Source organism: Trachurus japonicus, chromosome 21, assembly GCF_045865225.1.
Source record: "Trachurus japonicus isolate A0001 chromosome 21, Traja_1.0".
NCBI classification, from domain to species: Eukaryota; Metazoa; Chordata; class Actinopteri; order Carangiformes; family Carangidae; genus Trachurus; species Trachurus japonicus.
Window position 1 is genome coordinate 15,275,942 of NC_140927.1, and position 22,955 is coordinate 15,298,896.

General features: G+C 39.9%; 2 protein-coding genes across 5 annotated transcripts in view; one reads left to right on the top strand and one right to left on the bottom strand.

Annotated features, from left to right (window-relative positions):
* Positions 1-1,192: 1,192 nt before the first annotated feature.
* On the bottom strand, positions 1,193-5,852 carry LOC146964910 (CASP8 and FADD-like apoptosis regulator). Of its 2 annotated transcripts, XM_085765828.1 has the most exons (10): positions 5,583-5,852; positions 5,109-5,407; positions 4,912-5,017; positions 4,626-4,761; positions 3,752-3,801; positions 3,551-3,620; positions 3,313-3,359; positions 3,148-3,226; positions 2,078-2,582; positions 1,193-1,967 (listed from the first exon to the last, which is right to left on the bottom strand). In XM_085765828.1, exons 2-10 carry the CDS (start codon positions 5,402-5,404, stop codon positions 1,838-1,840), a joined length of 1,419 nt encoding a protein of 472 aa, XP_085621954.1. In that variant the 5' UTR covers positions 5,405-5,407; positions 5,583-5,852; the 3' UTR covers positions 1,193-1,837. The 2 variants fall into 2 exon arrangements, with proteins under 2 accessions (XP_085621954.1, XP_085621956.1); XM_085765830.1 differs by lacking the exon at positions 5,583-5,852 and having other exon boundaries at positions 3,313-3,356; positions 5,109-5,471.
* LOC146964911 (hyccin 2) overlaps positions 5,167-22,955 on the top strand; it is a 42,773-nt gene continuing 24,984 nt past the window's right edge. For 2 of the 3 annotated variants that reach the window (XM_085765825.1, XM_085765827.1), the window contains exons 1-2: positions 6,632-6,808; positions 20,076-20,161. The gene's annotated coding sequence lies outside the window, so the exon portion shown is untranslated. Of the gene's footprint in view, positions 5,318-6,631; positions 6,809-20,075; positions 20,162-22,955 lie in introns of those variants that run through there. The other variant, XM_085765826.1, reaches the window with a different exon arrangement.

Sequence of the window (22,955 nt, forward strand, 5' to 3'; positions counted from 1 at the left end):
CATAAGTATGAGGAACAAATTAAATTGAAATGTTAATTTAAGTTTAAGGAGGCACTGAGGAAAGATGAAGTATCAATTGGAATGAAAATGCTTCAAGAAGTTGAAATGACAAAGTGTAGAATAGATATATTGAGCAGTGACAGCAAAGTGAAACAGTGTCACGTAAGTAAATACGCATATACAATGTATACTGCATAGTATATAAGGTCAGTGTAAGTCAGGACGATTGCATTACAATTCACACAGGCAAAGTGCTTTACATACAATTTTACATGAAAATAAATTCAAAGTAGAGGTAAACAAATTATTTACATTAAAGAAGTTTTAAAGAGACAGTATCAAACAGCCTGACAAAATAAATGACTGGAATTATATGTAGGGCTATAAGCATTTTTAAGAAAATTAATAAACAAACTCCCATATTCAATTATCATTTACATTTTAAAGTTAAACTGAAAACAAAAAATAGTTGGCGGGTACATGGATTGGTGGGTCAGCAGTGGGTCATCAGTTCAGCAGTAAATTGTCTGGGTTCTGGGTTTACACCCCACCTAAAACTAACATGGATTATTGTTATCAAAACAAGCAAACAAGAGTGAAGGTGGGATGAGGAGAGTTGTCAACAAAAAAGCAAACCTGGAATAACTCAAGGCTGGGAGCGGTAAATATCACAAATATGGTCCTGCTTCCTGAACAAAGTGCTATGGATAATGGACTTCATCTGACCCAGATTCTCATTTAGTCACTACATTTCAATTTCTGTCTTTAATTCTATTGTGATGTGGTAAAAAGATAAATATTGGTATGGGAAAGAAACAATGAGAAAGAGAAAAATCTTGGTAAAACAAAAAAGTACACTTTGTTGCCGATCTGGCTGTAAAGACATATTGAAGTTAATAAATATAGTTATGCAAGTACTTTTGAAATACTTAGGTTACAATTAATATAATGTATGGTTACATTATTAAAATTTGCACTGTTGTCTGCTGCCTCGATGTTAATAATAAACACTCTAGAAAACTACCATTTCATATATGTTAATATTTATGATGATAGTAGTAATATAGTGGTCTTAAAAATAAAAAATAAATAAAACAAAATGTGAAAATGTTACATACCTGTGAGATTCAAATGGCAGAAAAATAAATAAAATATAAATGATGCATTCCATCTTTCCATATTTCCATCATTAGGCAAGGTCTGAACATAAATTGAAAAGGTCATCACAAAAATTATACATAGAGTGGTAGATAGAGGGTACGGACAGAATTAGTGTTTACTTCATAAGTCCTGGTATAGCTGCACTCTGAGTGGCAAGAACAAGGCTATTCACATTAATGCTCCATAAGAAACGACACATATTACTGTGTTCATAACATATATAACATATCAGTATACATAGAGTGTCTTTATATTATTCTAAAACGTTCAAAATCTCTATTTCAATGCAATGTGGTGAGTTACGCATGTTGCTTAAGTTGATATCTTGTGGTGGGCAGGGTTTGGTGGTGGGGAGATTTCTTGTTATCATTGTCATTTTGTCTCGTGAGAACATTTTCCCTCTATGGAATCATTCATCAATATGTGAGCAAAGAACATTGGGAGATAATTTTCAAATAATAAATAAATATACAACACAGCAACCAGTTAAATAAGTTTTTTCAATGTCATGTCCCAAAGATAATTGTCCTAAATAAGCACCACCAGCAGGTGTCTCTGTCTGTCCAGTAAAAAACATCTCCTATGGGCAAAGTATGCTATGTTTGGCTATGTTTGTATGCCGGTATATCTGACATGATCATGATCAAGGATTCAGTTACTGTGATTGTACAAACTTCTACTGTAAGTACAGATCTTTCCTTAGGGTATGTTTCAGATCAATGTGGTAGTTTGCTCCAGGACTCGTTCTGTTGTGGTCAAAGATGGCTCCATTCACCTCAGTATGAACATCAACAAGCTTAGTTTTCCTGTCAGAACACAAACAAGACAATAATTAGACAGCAGCATCTATATAGCTTACATGGGAGCTGCCTTATGCTAAACAAAACCAAATTTGCCATTGAGTGTTTGCCTGTACCTCTTTTGTCCTTTGAGTAGAGCGTCTGTCAGAGCCTTCAGGTAAACAGAGCGATGATGTCCTTGCTCCAGTTGATATTCATCCGTCCAGCAGTGACTCCAGAACACGTCTGCATCTGTAGGGACGTAATCATATCTGGACAGCCCATCACACCCATCTGTCTCCAGATCTTCATCACAATGGGGCATCCTGGGACAGGGCTGGAACTCAGGGACATGGTACCTCTGTATGAAGAACAGTTTGGGCTTGCCAGCCAACATGGGGCATGATTCAGGCGTGAAAAGGCTTCTGACACTGTCCAGGTGCAGACGCGCGCTGTACGAGTCTGTAGCCAGGAGATGGTTCTCTGTACCACGGCTGATGATGCAACAGACAAAGCCATCGCCTCTGAAGTTATCTCTCTGTTTGGATATACCTCTGAGAGTGGAGAGAGCATCATCCACACTAAGCCACTTGTAGATGACCACAGTGAAGTGAAGGGCCTTAAATGTTTGCTCCAACATGTCTGAGGGGGTAAGGAGAGATAAAATCAGATTTTAAGTTTGACCACTAAAAAAAAAAAGTCAACTTTAAAAGCAGTTTCAGATTGTTTTTCTATTGATGAACTAGTCTATTTGATTATTTCAGATGTAGTAATTGAAATTTTACAGCAGGATATGTTAACTAAATACATTTACAATTTTATTTTGTATGTTACTTGACTCTTTTCTTTGTACGTCTACATTACATATCACATGTTTGCACTACATTTATTTGACAGCTATGGTTACTACAGATTAAGAACAAATGCAAAAACATGTATTTATGATTAGAAAATAAAATGCTTCATTTAAAACTAAACAAGTGGTTCCCAAGTCATTGTCTAGTTGGGCCCCTAGCCCATTTTCAGATGAGCTCAGCTCAAGTATGGGTTCAGGGTAGCTAGTTTCATTCCCCAAACTGATTAATATCTCATATTTTTACTTAAGTATGATTTTAAATATGTGTTTTTACATTTTGGTATTGGTGCTTTTACTTAACCAAATAATCTGAAAGCATTCTCAACCACTAGACCATTGGTGGAAACTCACCTCCATCATTACCCACGCAGTCTATGATAACGCAAAGTCCTCTGGGAATACCGCTAAATATGTACCTTTCAAGTTGACTCTGAAATGCAAAGAGTCAAACAAAACAGGTTCATAGATGCACTTTTCAAATTAAACACAAGCTCCAATAATGACTGCAAAACTTACCTGACAGCTCTGCTGCACGTGTACAGGCCCTGATCTGTTTTCTGCTGCTGATGAGAAAGTGAAATACAGTAAGTGACCTGGGGATTCCCCACTGTTGGTGCTGGGTAGGTCAGGTAAGTTCCATGTAAAGTAATATCTGTGCCATTGGTTTAAAAGGGACATTTTGACCAACTATCTTGAACAGATACAGTACATGTCTTTGAAGTTGCTATGATTTCAAACATGTTGTTTGTCTTACCCATATGAAGGGACTGTCCACATCTTGTTTGCAGAAGAGATTGGGAACCATTTGGAGTGGAGGATGGCCACTGAAGATATTTTTTTTCAGATACAGATACAGACAACTTTATTAATCCCACGAGGGGCAATCGGACATTTTAGTTTTATGAGAAGGGAAAATTACAATAAATGTGAACTTTTGTGCATTTGTAATACTCACAGCAGCTCTGCACCTTTGCTGTTGTGATGAATGCTGCTCAGGTGTCGTAGCTGTAAAAGATATCACACAGACGGAAATTCAAGTAAGCAGGCAGTTTGCAATTACTTCTCTATTTATTTGTAATCTAATCTTTTTTCTAGTTTCTAACTATATATGTAGATGTTGGTTTTCTTATCATAAGTGAAACTATGTCAGGGGGTGTGTCCGCACTGCTCTGTAACTGTTGGTGTATGAGGAACTTAGAAGGCACAGAACATGAATAGTTTTCAAAATAATGCCATGGAGTAAAGTTTGGGATTAAATAAACTTGCTCCATACGAACAGCTGTGATAGGAAACATGAACTGGCGGTTTGTATAAGCAGACAGGTGTTAACAATAGCAGACTGTATAAGAACTCCCTTGTGTGGTTCTTGGACATGGATTTGTCAATTAAATGTGAATTTAAATTGAATTAAATAAAACAGAAATTTAAATGCATTTGTTTATCTTGATAACGGATGGTCACTGACAAAATGTGTATCTTGGTAACTTGATGGCTTTTACTCTGTTTCAATGTAATGTTGCCGTTCTTTGGTTTGTGAACTATGTACCTAGTAGCTATGTAGTACGCAGAGATGATGCGTTTCTTTGGAACCTGAAACCAGAGGGCTTAATATATAAGCATGTGGTATTCTCACACGTCACAGGTCCATGGTGTAAGACAAAGAATAATTTTCAGTTCCCATTTTCTATAATCAGTACTACAAACCTAACAGCTGAACCGTAAAATATGCAAACTTCCTTTTTATATTTTAACAATGAGCGTTTGCTTAATTTCTGTCCGTAAATTTGGGCCGGTCAGTATTAAAAAGTGTAGGTAAAATACAATCTCACCTGACATCTTGTAATTAGCCACTTTTCTGGCAAGGTCACACCGGCCAATTTCGGCGAAACATTTCTGAACAAAGTCCACTCTGTCAGGTGAAACTAAGTCCTTCTTCTCAAGTTCAATTATCACATCTAGGAGATTCTGTCCGGGAAGAGAAAGGGGAAATGGTTGTTTCAGCCCATAAAGAAAGTTTACAAAATCTCTCATCACGTCATACCATCAAAACTCCCCTCCCACATATACAGGAATTCAGTGTACAAAACAGAGTCAGACTTAATTCATTTTTCTGACCTTTGCATTTTCCATTGTTTCACGTGGTAATGTGCCACTTAACAAGAATTTCACATTGTTTAGATCTTCAGAAGCCATATCCTCACTTAAATGAGCCATCAATACTCTGCAGAAAGAGATATTATATGATTACTTAGGCTACAGGACCACAAGGTGTGGAATTATGAGTCATTCCAAAAACATATAGGCTATCTTACCTGAATCTTGGCAAAACCTGTTGGTATTGAAGAGTCCTCTCCACTTCCTGCTTGCTGGCTCCACACACCCTCCGCAGGATATCAAAGCGTCTCAGATGGAATAAGAGTTCTGCCAGGAACAAGCCACCTCTTTCATGAACCGCCACTTCGGATTTCAACATCTCCTTCACACAAGCCACGCTGTTGTCTGTCTCCTGGCTTCCACACAGGTAGAAGACTCTGCTGCGTTCACTGCTGCTGAGGTCCTCTACTATGTGATTGATCCACTGCAGCTGCTGTTGATTTATGGGAGCCATGGACTTTGATAGAAGAAAAGTGAGAGTGAAGCTGGTATTCTACAGCAAGTAACAGCGATCACTGAATCATAAACAAAGCAAGCATTTGGCTAGTTAGAACCGTAGATCAAGGTATCGTGAAACTCTCTGACAAAGAATATAACAGTAATCAGTCAGAGAATTGAAGAAACAGCCTTACCTCGAGTGTGTGAAGCCACAAAGACACAACTTCAAGTGGAAAAGCCTATTCAACAACGATGACGCACCACAAAAAAATCCCCTGCGGAAGTAGCTACCTCCTTCAGACAAAATATAACTATCTCTTTCTTGTAGACTTAACCACCACGCCGCTGCATCATGCATGCTCTGGACAGGACTTTCGGTTGCAGGGTATGCATTGCAGGCTATTAGAAAAACTCTTCTAAGTTTTCAAACTGTCATTAGGGTGCTTCGTCCAAAAATGAAAGCGAAAGCAATGACGAAGATCACAGGGCACAACAGTGTGGGCTGTGGCTGAAGATCATATCCGCTTGGGCGTTTATAGGCTACCTACCAATAGGCTCTATGCCTTTTTTACTGTCAATAAAATCAATAATTGCACAAAAAAAAGTAAGTTAGTCGACTAATCCAGTAATTTACTGGCAAAAAAAACTTTTCATTTGCAAATGTGAGGCATTGTTGCTTTTCTTTACCATGTGTTGCAGTGAAAAAGAAAACCCATACAATTGTGTAAATGGCAGGTGCTGATACACAGAAGCCTACTAGTGTATGTCTACATTGAATTCTTAACATAACATGGGTGCATGGATGAGTGAAATATGAGCTTTTCATTATGCAATCTAACATAAGAGATTAATTCTAAGTGTTCTTCATGTATTTTCTACAATAAAACATCTGAACAACAGGCCTATAAGAAAATGTGAATTATTACACTCTTGATTCACATAATCTTTCACTCCATTTAGCCTACTATTCATATAATTTAACTTTGGTTCATATTTCCAATTAAGGGTGCTTTGCTGTAGGGTGTCCTACTGCCGTGAGCTCAAAGTCAAGTCGGTGATATGGGATTTGTTTGTGTTTCTTGTTTAGATTAATGTGTAAAGCGTCAAGGAGCTCACACCACGAAGCTGAGTTTTCCGACAGTCCTGAAGGCATCGCCGCTGCCCTCTCCGCTCGCTGTTTGCCAAAACGCGCTGAGTTCCGCTCGGCGCGGCCAATCGCGTTGCGCTGTGGTACAGCAGCACCATTGCAGTGTGGGGAGATCATACGGAGGTGCTGCTGCTGCTGGCTGCCGCTCGCCAAGCGAGAGAAGGAGCGTTTGGCGGAAAGATACTCGACCTGGGTGACCGCTCTGGAAAAACACCACCCCTGTTTCCCCGACACACTCACCGGGTGACATTGCCGTCACCGGTTTCAGTCCGGGTGAGTATTTTTGTCACCTGGTAGCGGGGAAAACATTGAGGCTTTTCCAGGTAGTCGTGGTGAAGGGGCTGCTGCTGGTTGAGTGGGAACATCATCATCATCATCATCAGTGGTGGTGTGTTGGTGTGTGGACGTCTATGTGTGGACGTAAAGCCTCGGCCAGTGCAAGACACAAGTGTTGAGTGTCTTCATCAACCACCCCGTAGATGCCCCCGCTCCGGTGCAGCCATGCAGGCGGCCAGCCGGCAGTCGTTTCGGCCTAGTCACGACTGGTGTAAACGGAGAGGAGGATGTATGTGCACCAGCTGCTGACTACAGCAGGCACGCTGAGAGCCGAGCCGAAGGTGGCCGACGTGACGTTGACGTCCAGGTTCAGCTTTCGTGGCACTTCAGTCACACAGTCGTCAGCGAGCTAGCGGCCGCCGGGTAACTGAGCTAACACAGCTGCGTAGAAACACCCAGATAATAACACGCGAGCTAGTTTCCGTGTTTGAGGTAAAATAGCAGTTTTCATGTCCCCCAGTGTTGCCGACTGTTCATTTCGTCCTGAAAACATGCACAGAAATTTCCACTGTGAGCCTGGATAGTTTAAAGTCCACAAATATCCCCCCAGCTGCATGTTTGGACAAAAATAGTTTTATTTTGAAAGTTAGGAGCGGAAGTTTAAATTATGCATCGTCTTCAGGCTTAATACGTAACTTTCTGATCCAAAGGTAAATGTTACTCTAGAAGTGAAGTAGGCTAATGTTTGTTTCTGGTTCTGACCGTATGAAAAGAGCTCCAATATTTGGCATACACAGTAAATGAGTTGTCATATTTAGATGGCTATCTAGCTGTCATCCATGTGTGAACCTGCAGCACTATGGTTATTTATATCTGTTTATTACCAATTTCTTATATTTACTTCTACTTCTACTACATACATCCCTCAAAACCTTCATCTGGGTAGCATAGTATCTGATACCTGCACCATTTGGCTGAAGGCAAGGTCTCATTTTGTGCTATAGCAGGACAGACATAGTCTAGACTAGAGCTACAGATGATTCTGTCTATTATTTGCTCAGTTGTTTGGTTTATAAACTATTAGCAGTAGTGAAAAATCTCCCACTGGCCAATTTCCCTGAAGCCTAACATGCCAAATTCAAATGTCATGTTTTATCTGACCAGCAGTCTAAACACATTCACAACATAGAACTTTTAATTCCAATATTGGAAGAAATATTTTATAATTTCTATCTGTTGACTTTCAATTAATTGATAAATTGTGGCAGCTCTTCTGTTGTCCAGTTATTCAGCGCTCCTGGTAGCCAGCAACCAACTCTTCTTATCCATTCCTCCCTGCTCTGCCAAGCCTCTTTGCTTCTGCCAAGTTGCTTTCTAGTTGATCTTTGGATGTTGACATGCTGCTGTTTATAACACCGATATCACTGAATTAAAAGAAACACTGCTTGGTGCCGGTGACGAAGTAAACCACCCTTCAAATAATGGCGGCATAAGCAAAGATGTAGGGCTGAAGATCCAGATAATTCCATGCCATCTGCTGCTCATCCTCAATCGTCATTCCTCCTCTCTCCTCCTCCCTTGCTCTAACTCTGCCACTGTGTGTTTTGGGACTAAGCTATCATCAGAGCTGTGGTCTATTTTAGACAGAAACTCCATTTACCCACTTAATCTGTGTCTCTGACTCCAGGAGTTGAGTTTCTATTGCTTAGTGTAACATTTGGTATCTTATTTGAGGAGCAGAAGTCCCTAACATGTATTGGATCATTTTGTGAATTGGTCAAATCACTTATTGAGCAGTGTAGTTAAAGGCATACGTGTTTTAAAAAAGATGCTTTAGCTTGCCTGATGGCGTCAAAATGGTTTCAATGGAAGCAGAGGTCAACTCTTGTAGACCGTTTCTTGCCAGTAGTTGAGCCAACTAATAATGCACAACTTTGTCATTAGCCTGTCACACATCTGCAGCAGCTGTGAGCTTATTAAGACAGCTGTAAACCAAAACAAATCCAGCAGTAACTGTACTGAGCCCCACAGTGTGTAGCCTCCCTCCCACCTATGGTGATGCACACGCCTAGGGGATCAAAGCTGTAATTAGCCTGCCATGGATTAGCAGTGGGGACTATTTTCCACTGTACTTGCTCCCACAGAGCCAGAGGATCGCACAAGCAGCCAGGCCCCCTGCCCTTCCTCTTCTTCCAATAGAAACACAACTCAATTGCCATGTTTTTTTGTTGTCCACGAGAGGCCCACCAAATGAGAGGCTTCATAATTCTGCCCTAGGCAGTTCAGACGTGCAACTCTGAGACGGATTATGTTATTTTCGTTTGTTTGTTATAATTCCGCAACTAAATTGATTTCGTGATGTTCTTCAAAGTCAGCAGTGGAGTCATTCTAGTCGTTTTGCTCTCAGACAGTCTTGAGAATCAGCTGGATGTGTGGCTGGCATGTAGAGAGAGCTGTGGTGCTGCTGACTCACTGCACTGCCAGGTATGAGGTCTGTCTGTGTGTTTGCTGTCTCCATGATGTACAGTATTCCTATGCCCCCACCCCCCTACACACACACACACACACACACACGCTGAGTGCCTTGTGTCAGCCAAACAAGAGTTCATACTGTTCCTCTGGGGGATCCAAAGAGGTGGAGCAGCATGATGTGTGTACTCTCTTGTTTATAAATGAATCAATGCTTTCAGAACTGATTGCAAATAGGTCTGGGAATGGCAGGATATATTACCCAAGCTAATGATGGTATTATTACCATATGGGCAATTCTACAAACTGCAATTTGAGATAATTTGAGGCAGGAGGATGACTGATGTTTCCAAACAATAGGCCTGTTTTGGGCAACGACTGACTGCTGATATAATATGATTGTATAATCTGCAGATTATTTTCTCACTTAATTGATTATGACCACGTATCTAAAATGCAAATATAATAATTTTACATCATATATGGCCAGTAAAAACACCTCATTCTCAATTAAGCAACATTATTTTTTGTCTGGGAAAAACAGCTGAAAATGTAGTTTAGTTCACATAAATGTTTTCTCAATATGCTGATTAATAATTAAGACAAATCAGTGCAGCTCTGGCTGTATTACTGAGGGATACTTGTTTGGATAAATAGCAGGTAGATGTACCGCATATTAGTCTACTTGCCAACAATGAGTACCCGGAAATGTTGAGTACCCCAAAGTTTTATGTTAGAAATATATAGTATGGGTCCCCAGTATTCAGAAACTGCCGGATGCTAATTTATATATATTGGGCAATTAGCACAATTGACATAATTAGCATAAACTAGCATATTTTGCCTATATGGGCAATATTTCAACAAAATTGACTTGGCTGATCTGGGCAATATTGGAGTGGTTTTAGGGGTTATTGATGATGCTGAATCCATTTCTGACATTTTCAAAATTCAAAATGGCTGTCTAAACTGGAAGTGACCAGATTGAAATCCATCAAAATCGGCCCACTGGCGGTTAAAATCTGGTCACTTCCGGTTTAGATAGCCATTTTGAATTTTGAAAATGTCAGAAATGGATTCAGCATCATCAATAACCCCTAAAACCACTCCAATATTGCCCAGATCAGCCAAGTCAATTTTGTTGAAATATTGCCCATATAGGCAAAATATGCTAATTTATGCTAATTATGTCAATTGTGCTAATTGCCCAAAATATATAAATTAGCATCCGGCAGTTTCTGAATACTGGGGACCCATACTATATATTTCAAACATAAAACTTTGGGGTACTCAACATTTCCGGGTTCACAATGGGGCCCTATGGGCTGGCAAGTAGACTATATGGACAATGTATTATTTCAGTTTTATAGTGTTTTTCATACCAATCATCAATGAGCGTGATCAGCTGATCTGTGACAGATACTGATCGTTTTTGTTGATGGCATATGTTTTATCAGTGTCACATAGTTTTTAAAAGTTTCATGTGGCCAACATCTTGTTTTGTTTTGGTGGCCTGTTGCATATGATTCTCAGCCACTGACACTATAGTACCAACCACAGGTGATTGGTTGGAAGGCAGCCTTTGACTAGAATGCAGATATATTTTTTAAATTAAGTTTAAAGTTTTGGGGGCATTTTATACATTTATTTGATAGGACAAATAATATCAGATTATTTGAAAGGACAGTGAAAAGAGACAGGGAAGCAGGGAGAGAGACTGGGGGAATGACATGCAGTAAAGATCGTCTTAGTCGGGAGTTGAACCAGGGATCACTGCTTCAGGCTTTACCAACATGGGTGACTTCAACCACTCTACCACTGAGCACCCCTTAATCACATTTTTTAAATGAAAATCATCCGAACAAGATCAGTGGCCAATCAATTGGGCATCCTGAATGGCTGTGTAACAAACTGCATAGCTTTAGCCTTTAAAGCATACATGCATAGAATACAGTATACAACTCATACAACATGTACAACATGTGTGACATGTCATATATATTATTTAAATTTAGCACATCTTAAAAATTCACACAAGGCAGAACTGGTACAGATGTATCAAGATTAACGATGAACTGCTTGGAGCCAGTGTATAATAAGTAACCTATCGGAGGAGGAAATTCTGTATCAGTTAATTATCAAATTCATAAGTCACACTTTGTGTTTATTGTTATAGTTTGACAGTTGTTCCTGACGGTCAGCTCCCTGCTCTCATGCTCAGCTTGCCGGTCACGACTCAGCGCCTGTCTGAAGTTGAACAGATGCCAAAGCCTGGCTGATTCCAGGAGCCTTTGAATTACTGCCAGTTATTTGTTGTTGTGATGTGGTTGTAAAGACGGCCAAGGAAAGTGGAGGCTTTTGCTTTAGCAAGCTGTGAGAGATGTTCACTGGACACCGAGGCACCTGTTAGCAAACATGTTCCCTCACATTTTATTTTAGTTGCTATTATGCTTCCAGCTTTCAGAGCACCGTCAGTGAACCACAAGATTACAACCACGCCAGTCAGAAATAGACAGTTTACATCTAAAAGGAACAGTTTGTGTTGCATATTTAATTTTTTCAGATGTCAAGGTGTAGAAATACTTGGCCTGACTGTTTCATTGGCAGGAGAAAGTCTGGCCAAGGCTCAGTGGCTAATGCTTATTAACTTGGCTTCCACTGCCATCAGAACTCAGTCATTGTCAAGCTTATGTAATGTCTTTGCATCTGCTGCAGTGCAACGAATGGAGCCAAAATACTGGCCAGAATATTGTTTGTTTTACTGTATTGTAGGAAAATATTTGATTTAATAATTATCATGTTTCTCTGTGTGCAGAGGAAGTTGAGAGGCCAGACTCTTTGGCTTGATATTTCTGGGTATTCAGCGGTTTTGTATGGCCCTCAGTAACTGCGTTGACAATGTAATAACCCCCTCCCCGCCCACCTCCTCTGTTTTTTTCCCCTTTGCTGATCCTGTGGTCTCAGACCCGTGGGCAGTCCAGTGGTCTTGGCATGTCACGAAAGCCCAAGGTGGCCCATTGTTAGAGGACTGCGGATCGGCTTATTTGGCAGTGCAGTATTTTCCTCCGGTTCTCTAGAGTAAAGTTAAATGCTTAGTTGCCTGACCCCCCCCCCCCCCACACACACACACACACACATCATGCACACATTGTCAGCAGCAGCAGCACATTAGTGGTCATGTGTCTGTAGTTTGAACTGTCATTGAACTTGTAACTGCTGAAGTTCTCATAAAAAACAATCCCCAACACCTCGTGCCTCTTGTTTTACACCATTTATTGGGCACACGTGTTCACTTCAGCTTAATGCAACACAGTACACTTGTAGTGCTGTAGCAGTTTGAGTAGACACCCAAGTGTTGATCAACCTCCATGAAATTCCTGGAGGATGAGCAGGTTTTAGTGTTACAGTGGACATTATTCATATTATTGTTTCAATATAATGCACAGTGTTTCACAACTGAATGTACAGCCTTCATTGGAATTTATCGCCGCACATCTTGCCTTGAATTACATTAGATCGTGCTGGTATAATAATATATAGTAAGTCTGTACTCTCTTCCCCAGTTTATCTCATTATCACAATGGGTTTGTGTTCACAGAAACACTGCACTTTAAAAGATGCTGTTATTTATCCTTCGGTAAGGACAGCCCTGACTGGCTGAGACACTAACAGTTGCCTTCTACAAGGGCCTACTTGATACGATAATTGTTTGGAAATTATAAGTCATTTTGCACAAGATTTTGCACTCTTAAGTCATTGTGGGTAAGGATAATCTAAATGTTTCAAATGCCATTAGCATTCACAAGTGGAGTTGTTCCTTTCTGTCCACAAAGCTAATGTGTCTCGATGAGGTTACTGTGGGGCTTTCTGGAGGGCGTCTATACAGACAGGGTGCAATGCTCATGCAATGTGAATTTGTATACACGCAACATTTGCATTGAAAGCATTTGTATGCCTCAGTTTGAGGAGCAGAGAGAAAGGGGGGCAGGATGCTACGTTTACTCACCTGTGCTGTTGTGTGTTGTAGCCGACTCAATCTAATTTGAGGAAGTGTGTATGTGTGCGTGTGTGTCTGAGTGAGTGAGTGTGTGTGTGTGTGTGTCTCTATGCTTAGTTGCAACTCGGGCCCATCCCAACACGTCTGGTCCTGCAGCTGCAGCAGAGCTAATTTTAGCCCAGGATGTGTGTACGCCTCAGTTCCCCTAGCCTGGCCTATGAGAGATGAGGAGAGGATGAGGGAGATAGAGTAGCCAATATTTCACCGCCTCTTTCTCTCCTCTGTTTGGTGGGATAATTTTCTTTCTTTCTTTCTTTCTTTCTTTCTTTCTTTCTTTCTTTCTTTCTTTCTTTCTTTCTTTCTTTCTTTCTTTCCCTTTCTCTTCCTGTAGTATGAAGCACACACCTGGTCCTGTAGTGTGTATTTTGTGTTGGCAGACTGGCGTCTCTGTATCTGTCCTCATGTCCTATGGTCAGTATTGATTCACACAGAAACATATTGACTTGACTCACTCTTGTCTGTTTCTGACCTTTACTCATCAGGGTCTGTGGTATCAGTGGACGTCTCAGAGGTGTGTATCTATCTGCCTCTCTATCTCTTTACCTGTATATGGTCATCATCATCATTCTGTATTAAAAAAGCTGCTGCTTTTCCAGTGTTGTATCCGCTAATAATAAACCCCTAGTCTACTCTACTCCTGTGCAGACATCCGCCGCCACTGGTGAGTGGCTGGTTCTTGTTACGATTGAGAGGCACAGGGATGGAGATTACAGCAGACTGGTTCACTGTGGTCAGGTATTAGAGTTAATCCCCCTACATAGGGAAAGTGTCTGGATAAAGTGTGTGTGTGTGTGTACTCCATGAAGAGTGACCACTTGCAAACACACATACCCAGAGAGGATAAGTAAAAGAGGAATATGTGCACACTAAGGAAACAAAATTCTGCCAGCTGACTAAAACAAATCTCACAGTGGTTTTGAAACTGCCTTAACCTTTGAAACCTGACTATTAAAACCCTCTAGACTCATCTGTATAATTGTTTTTCAATTACATAGTCTTAAATGATGCTAAATTGTATTAATATAGAATACATTGTGGCTTTGAGCAACACTGTATTCCTCCTGGTCTGTATTTGACCCTGTGCTTTGAACTTCCTGCTGAAGTTGAAAGCAAGGAGGAATATTTCCCAACAGGGACCACTAAATGTCATTGCCATCGTTGTTGGATATTCATTTTGTTATGGTCACCGGGACCAAACATGAAGATAGAGGGACAGCGTCAGAGGTGGCGCAAACAGAACAGAGACAGAACTTGCTCAAGCTCAATAATTCATGGCTGATTGAGCTAAGCTGACCTTGAAAAATCCCCAGTGTTGGACTGTTGAAACCTGGCACTGCTCATTTAGGGCAGAGAGGAGAAGTTGAGACAGACAAACACACATACAGCACATGTGCCCTGTGCTATTTATTGAGTTATTTTCTTTCTTTCCTTGATGAAATGCAACAAAGTGATCTCACTTGCGCTTTTTCACCGAATTTACCCCGTTGGTTTTACATGTGGAAAAAAAATCATATAATAAAAGTTAAGTAGCCTTCAATCTTTAAACCTGTTTTGTCAGCTTTACTGTCCATGTTACAGTACTCGCTTTTGTCTGCCCCACAAACAATCTGCCCCCTGCTTTGCTGAAGCAACTGGGAATGAAATCCGTTTAGTTTTGACTCCCTTCACTCCTGCTGCCAAATCCTCTCACTGAGTTAATAGCACAACAATGTGCGAAAGTGATAACTTTACTCACAAAAAGTTTTGATTACAGCTACCAGTTCATGTGGAGTTGCAAGTTGATTTGAACTTTTGTTTATTTCAGTGTTGGTGCAGATGAGGTGATCTGGTGGTGTGATCATCCCACTTGTTTACAGGTCTACAGCAGCACACAATAACAGTCTCTTGCTGTGTGTTAAGGACATTTTTTTTTATACTAAAAAATGTTCCACCGAGTCATCAGAGTTATAAATAATGCTGCTGCAACGCTTACATTTATTATAACAATGCCCCACTGTCCTCCTGTTCTGTTTTTGCAAATGTTGCTACATTTAGCCTTGCCTGGATGGGTGCTGTGAACCCTCACCCATAGAATAACGTCTGCAACTGACACATGTAGCCAAGGTTGTTCAATTTCTGATACCCTTTTATGGGGAAATAAATTGAGAGTTTGTTTCCTTTCCACCACGTAGCAACTACAGCAATGTTCAATGGGGCGCTAATTGTTTCCATGGCATTAAAGGCAGTTCCTGACAGCTGTTACTCAGTGATTCATTCAGAAAGCAAAACAACATAATTTCCCTGCCAACAATTGTGTCCCAAAAAAGGAAGTTATACAAGTTTAATGTCAGTCGGAACCAGTTAACAAGTTAAATCTTCAGGTCCATCACCTCTCCCCTGCTGTGGCTCTGGGTGCAGCAGCGGATAAGAGAGGGTCTCTGTACTTTGCAGGGTTTTAACCTTGCATTTGTTTACACTGGTTTAATGAGTCACTTAGTCACAGATACTCGTATGAGTCATCTGTCTGTACAGAAGATGAGTATTGTTAAGTGCTTGAGGGATCCCTGCATTCAGTACTCTATAGAGACAATACTACAGCAATTAAGTGGATAGAAAATATAGATATTGTTTTTAATGGTCAGTTGTAGAGTATCGCTTGGCATGGTGTAGTTTGCCAATTGCCACCTACTGACAGTAAGGTAAAGACACAGCGGTGTGGGATTTCCATAGGCGTGACTGAGCTGACTTGATTAGCATGCTTGTAGTGCTTGTTTAAGGAGTTGCACCGCATGTTGATCAGCATGCTGCAGCTGTTGCTGGCCCTGGATGTCTTGGCAGCTGTTTGCAGAGGACAGGAGTGGTTAAAGCCTTCCATGAGTGAGAGTGGATAAATGGCGCACACACATATATACACACACACACACAGCACTCTTGCCCCAGCATTCAACATGTTAAGCTTTTGTTGTTGTTTTGGATTTGAGCTCTGACTGGGCTGATTGTATGAAGGAATTTCTCAATGACCAACTTAGCTAGCAAATACAGTAGCTACTTAATGAGTCATGAGACTGCCGGGGCGCCTGGCAGGTAACAGTTAGCCAGTGTGCGGAGTAAACAGTCAGTGTTAACACGACACTACAGCTCACTGCCACTGACCCTATTCTCTCAGCCATGTATTAGTTGATGGTCTTGTGAAAGGCAGCACTATTTCAGCATCAGCATCATCACAACATCATCAGCAAAGAAATGTATAGTGTGTAACAACTGAGAAAGGAAAAATAATTACAACCTGTTAATTCGACTTATATCATGACATGTTTGTTAAAAATTATAATTCAGATTGAACACACATTGAATAGAAGAAACTTACTTACCGTACAGCTTACAACTTGTTGCACTGTCTGTCACTCATGATGAATTTGGTGTTTCCCTGACATCTACCCTAGCACCACGATGAAGTTCAGATGTTTTGGTTAAATATTTCCAATGATTGACTCAGTTGCAACAACTTCCATGAACCAAAATCATTTTATTTAGCATTGGTAATACTTTGGTTAGCGACCAACTGTTGACGAACCTGGGACATTGAATTGAATTGAATTGAATTGAATTGAATTGAATTGAATTTAGTTGGTTTGATAGAGACAATGCAGGTTAACATACTTCCACTCGTTACAAACAAGTCAATGTGACTTATGTTGTGCATACAGAGATTATAGCTAATGATAGTTTCCAAGGTGGTAATTTAACCTACTAAACATTAGCATGTTTAAATGTCATTATGAGCATGCTGACATTAACATTTAGCTCCATGCAGATAGTCTTATGTCTATTAAGGCCACCAAGCTAAAACTAGCCTTAATCCTACTGCTGATCTTTCATCCATAAAGGTTGTAGTTCGTAGGTATGTTGTGCAGAAAGTGTTATAGAGACTGAGGTGAAATTGCGACGAGAAAGCGTCAGCACTGGCTCCAATAATTATGTGATCTTGTTTCCTTGATGATCTTGGAAAGCCACGCCAATCGCCTGACTTCAAATTCAAAGGAACATTGTGCATTATGTGTTAACCGCTCTGTCTTGAAACTGATTGCACAAACTACACTCATTGACTTTGTTACAGCTTTGTGCATCATTTAGCAGCCATGCTAGCAATGTCATTGTGATTTGGGGTTTGAAGTGCCGTAAACAGGAAGGGGTGGCACTCTCCTATTCCCTCATGAGCCCCGCCACAGGACAATGAGGAGGTCCCGCATGGAGGAAGAGCGGCCCTTAAAGGAATGTTTGCTTATTGTCGTCCACCAGGCCTCATTAGGTGTATAACATATTTAGCCAACAGTGACGGCTGGCTGGAGAGCACTGTTGTCGCTACATGCAAAAACTGAAATCACATGAGTGCAGAGTGGGGAGGAATTACACTGAAGTTGCTCAGTACAGCTCCAGCTGATGATGCATTGTTGTAACCAGAACAGATTTTCATTCCTCTCATTGTTATGCTACATGTCTTTGTCTTACAACAGCTTTATGGCAGCTCTGTGGTTTTTGGGAATCTGTATACTAGTGAATAGATAAGTCAAAACAAAAATACATTTACATCCCAGTAAAGCATATACATTTATTGTAAAATAATATGAAAAATATCAATATATTATTATATAAGATAAAGTGAAATCAATTGTTATAGATGTTCTTGCAGTTATCACATCAGTCCACGTGCAACAAAGCTTATAAAATAAATGAAGACAAATCCTTTATACCATATATTGTCTGTTGGCTGTCATATACAGTATAGTGCAGGTTACCATGCAATTTGGACAAGATCTGAAACTTTAGCTTCATGTGCTAGTGTTAGCATAGCAGAGTTAATCATATCCATATCATATAAATCAGCTGATAACAAAAGAATCGAATAGTACTGTATGTCTGCCCTCAGCTCCATTGGACTTCATTACATATCATATCAAAATCTAGTGTTGCCATTAGGCAGTCCACTTCATTTAGTTGCAGTGTTGCTCACAGTGCCGTAATATACCCAGAGACGTTCAAGGCAGGTCATATAAACTGCATGGAAAGATATCCATGTTTATACTTCCCCACTGTATATCACAGGCCCACCATAAGGTAGGGATATACTATCATTTCTATCATATAGAGTGAATTAGATTCAGTAATGAGGTTAATCACATGAAGAGGCAGCTATTGTGTTAGCTTGTTTTACACAATTAAAAACATTTCCCTTTCCAACCTTATTATTATGTGACATCATTCTGTCATCTGGCAGGATGCAATCTATTCAAAATGCAGATTTTGTTGGTGCTGTATTATTTATTCATGGTCCCTCCTTTTGCTGTCTTCACTCAACTACACCCAGGCCATTGTTACCCTCGCTTTTTATGAGTCACAAAAGGAGTACGGTAGGCTTTATCTGGCAAATGAAAATAAATGGCGTCTTTGCAGGTTTCAATTGGGAGGGTAAACACATAATCTCTTAGAAAGATAAGACTTCTGCATGGTAGTTGTCGTGACACCGTGATGGATGAATTGCTAATGTGAGCGTCCTTCAGGTAAACACAAGGGTTTGTTGGAAATGCCGAACATTAAATGCAGCACTGTGATGTGGTACCGTCTGCCTCTCAGGGACACGCAGCAGTGCAGAGCGGCCTCTCTACACCGGCGTCTGCTACTGTGTCACTGAAACCTTGATTCATTCTGCCAAATACAGTAAATACTATGGGTGTGGATCCTCAAGATGCATTTTTAGCCGCCAAGGACAACAAGTTGCCCGGCTGACTGTTGCTATGCAACAATAGGGAACTTGAAAATGTACTTCTTGCGCCATGACTCAAAATAACCTTTTAAATTGAGTGTTTGTAAAAACCTAGAAGAATGCACAGTTTCCTCTATGAAACATGAACGTCATGTTATATGTTTGCATTGTGTGTGCCTGTTAGAGGCCTCTCTACTCCATGTTTATAATGTTTCAACTAGATATGCAGTGGAGGGTCATGCTGTTGTCACAACCATCTGTTGGTCACTAAATCTCCATGTGGTCAGCTGCTTTGTTCATTGTCTTGACTGATTATGTGTTGTGTTGTTTCTTGCCAGTACAGTTTCCTCTCTCAACAATGTAAGATTGATTCAGAGCCTTTCCTTGAAACACTTGGAAATGTATTTGTGATTCCTTTCAAAGTTATTTGTCTTTAGAACAGCTACAATTAAACTATTATTTAGCCAAAAAAAGAAAAGAAAAGAGAACCTATTTTGATAATTAATCAATCATTTAAAGGAGCTAACATTAGCATTAACAACTGGAAGAAAAAGTGAATCTTTTTTTTCTTCTTCAGCACAGTTCTTCCTATTGTGATCCTATGGTGATTTTTTTTTTCTTTTTAAACAACCGCACAAATTTCAAGTATTTTCTCAGACAAGGTGTGGAACATGGGGAGGATGGACGTTGTGTTAATTGTTAGCTCATGCTCTCAGAAAGACTTTGTAATGTGACCATGACTCATTCACCACCTGTCAAGGTTTGAGTCAGGGTTTCTATTCATCTGAAAGGATTTACAATAAAGGCCAGTTATGTGAAGATGCTGTGAAAGACTTCAATAGCAGCTTCCACGCTGTAAATTCTCCAACTGCATAAAGGTTTTTCATCAAGCCAGAAGGGATGATCACAGCATGTGGTCGACATAGACCTGGTTTTCTTGAGCACAGTTCTTCCTATGGTGATCTGATCGATTGATCAAATTTTCCCTGTTGTTGCAGGTGACCCTCAAGTGAGTGACAGATGTGTGACACTGCGGAGAACCATTTGCCTCTCCCAGTGGAGATCTGAGTTCTGGGATACTGAGGTAAGAATAATGGGTTAACTGTTTTTTTTTTCCATGTGCTGAATGTTGTTATGCAATAAATGAAACTCAGCAAACAATAATGTCAATACAACTTTTATTTTTCAAGTAGCCTTTTACTGTGGAAAAAAATATCAGTTAAAGAGGAACTATGCAAGATTGTTACTTACTGTAACTATGCTACATTTTTACCTTAATTAAACCGCATCAGAGTAATTGCGATGGTTAAATAAATGACTTGTAGAGTAAAGATCATTGCTGCCGCCCTGGTATCCCAGCTCTTGTCTCGGTGGCACCACAACTTAAACCGCCCCGTAACCCTAAATCTCTTTTTTACGACAGATAAGACTACACAAATATACACATCGTAACGCATTTATGATAAATAACACACTGCTCCATGGTTTGCTTTATTGCCGACTACATTGAAAACAAATGCCAGGAGGATGGTTAGAACAGCAGAAAAGCGACCAGACTTGCACAGTTCCCCCTCATGACCATAGACTGTATAAAAAAGGTTGAGTTGAAACTCCTGGAATCAAGAGGATGAAAACATTGTAGCTGTCGAAAAAAAACTCAGAGCAGCAGTGGTGACTATAACATCATGAGGGAATGTACATCATAATATTAAACATGTGAGCTGCTGAGGTAGAAGATACACATATTTTCAACTCCCTAGTTGTGTTTTTTTGTTTGTTTGTTTTTTTAAACCAGATTTTATGAGGTGGTAAAACTTCTGTCATACATTTCTTTGTTGTTCTTTCTGTTTTAAACTTTGTTGTCCAGAATGGCATCACACAGGTGGACACTGAACATTGTCAGCCACTCCTTCTTATTACATTTTACACACTGATTAAAATAGCATGGTGTAAAAATACCACTTTTTGGAATATTTATGATATGGACCAAGTTCTCTTAATGTGTACGTTTTCATATGCATTATTTATTTGTTATATTTGTTTGGTAGATTTATGGTACTCTCAGAACCCATACAGTACATTGAATTGTTGTAATTTTCAGTTATGAAAAAAATCCTATTCATGAGCCCAACATACTGTATAGCACATTTGATTTTAGATTCCAGATCTGAGATCTGGTACAAATGGTCACACCGACTCCAAGGAACTGATTTAGATTTAGATTTTTTTTTAAAACGCTGCGTGCCTGTCATAATTCAGTGCTGTAATTAATGGGCAGTAGAAGAGATTGTGATTGTGTTTCCTGCTGCTTGACTGGCAGGGACATACAACTGTAAAGCAATTCGATCTAGTTTCCTTAATGCTGCAGTTACAGATGTTTTCATTAAGCTTAAGCACTTTGCAGATGTCTTTTATTCAGCAGCACAAATTTGTTGGGTTGATTTCCTGTGGTTTTATGTTTTTGTTCACTCTTATATCTACTTCATACAGTCAAACAAACAAAAAAAAGCCACCAAACAAAAATAAGCTCTCAGTTAAGACGTTTCCTCCTGACTTATAGAGGGCTCTGAGAGCAATATAATCTAAATTGTTCTTACAAAATCTGCATTTCTTGTTGGTAAATATTTGTCATTGCGTTGAAAGTCACTTGACTTCTGTTCCCATGGCAACAGATAAGCCTGCCCCACCGATGGTGAATTTTACTTCAGTGAGTTTTTGACAGTTTGACAAGCCAGAGGAAATGAATGAGTCAGCCCATCATGAAGAGCTGAACAAGCTTACTTAATGGAGCTTTTCCCTTCACACAGATTGAGAGCGTGTGCTCACACAAAGAGATTCCACTCTTTCAGATCATCATCGGCTCTGAGCAGTGAACACGATCACTGTCTCCTCCTACCCAACATCAAATCTGATATCTTGCTCCCCTAAGCCTGTTTTATAACATTTGCAGGCTTATCTGCACCATTCAGGGCGTCATGCATCGTTTTAGTTTGGATTTCTGTGACATGGTAACCTCCAAATGCTGGTGTGAAAATACTGGAGGGCTTCTGAAATGATGCAGAGGACAGTCATTTAGAATACATTTTGTACAGTATAAAGGCAGTATAGACTTAGCGTCTGAATTAAGTGTTGTTTATGATTAGTTTCGACTTAACTGGCAAAGCTGAAGATGAGAATGACAGCCCGACAAGTAGTTAAGCATGTTTCATGAGGTAAAACCCAAAGCTTATCAACTAAATTTGTATTGAAAGTAAGTTTAGGAAAGTCCAGTGCTTTATTTACTAACTGATCAGTTGTTTGGATTATATATACAGTATATATAATACAAGGATAAAAATTGAATACTGAATATCTTTATGGACCTTTAATTCTTTAATACATGTGAAATTTCTGCTCAGGTCTGACATACAGTCATTATGGATTCTCTGTGTGATTTGTATCGTGTTGTATTCTGTAAACTGTAAAATATTAGAAAACAGATGTGTAAATCCAGAGAAGGCGTTCAGCTTGTGCTAATATCCTGGCCTGTAATGATTCGGGTGCACCAGAGAAGATTAAATAGGGGTGTGTCGACATTATGGTTTACTGTGGCAGAGAGCATTAGGACTGCGTACATGCACATGCACACAGTTTGACACTGTTCAGGGCTTATAAAAAGGAACAGTGTGTCAACATCTTACAAGCAGTGCGTGCTAAATCTGACGGTCTGTGTGTGTGTGCATATTCCCAATTTTGCACACACAGACTTTTTCTTTTGAGTCTCAACAGTTCCAAACGCCTCTACACAGACAGCTGGTTTGGGAGAGAAAAAGTAATCTGCCTGGTCTGAGTTCAGTGCTCTTAACTTGCACATATCAGAAAGTTAACGAAGGACGCTG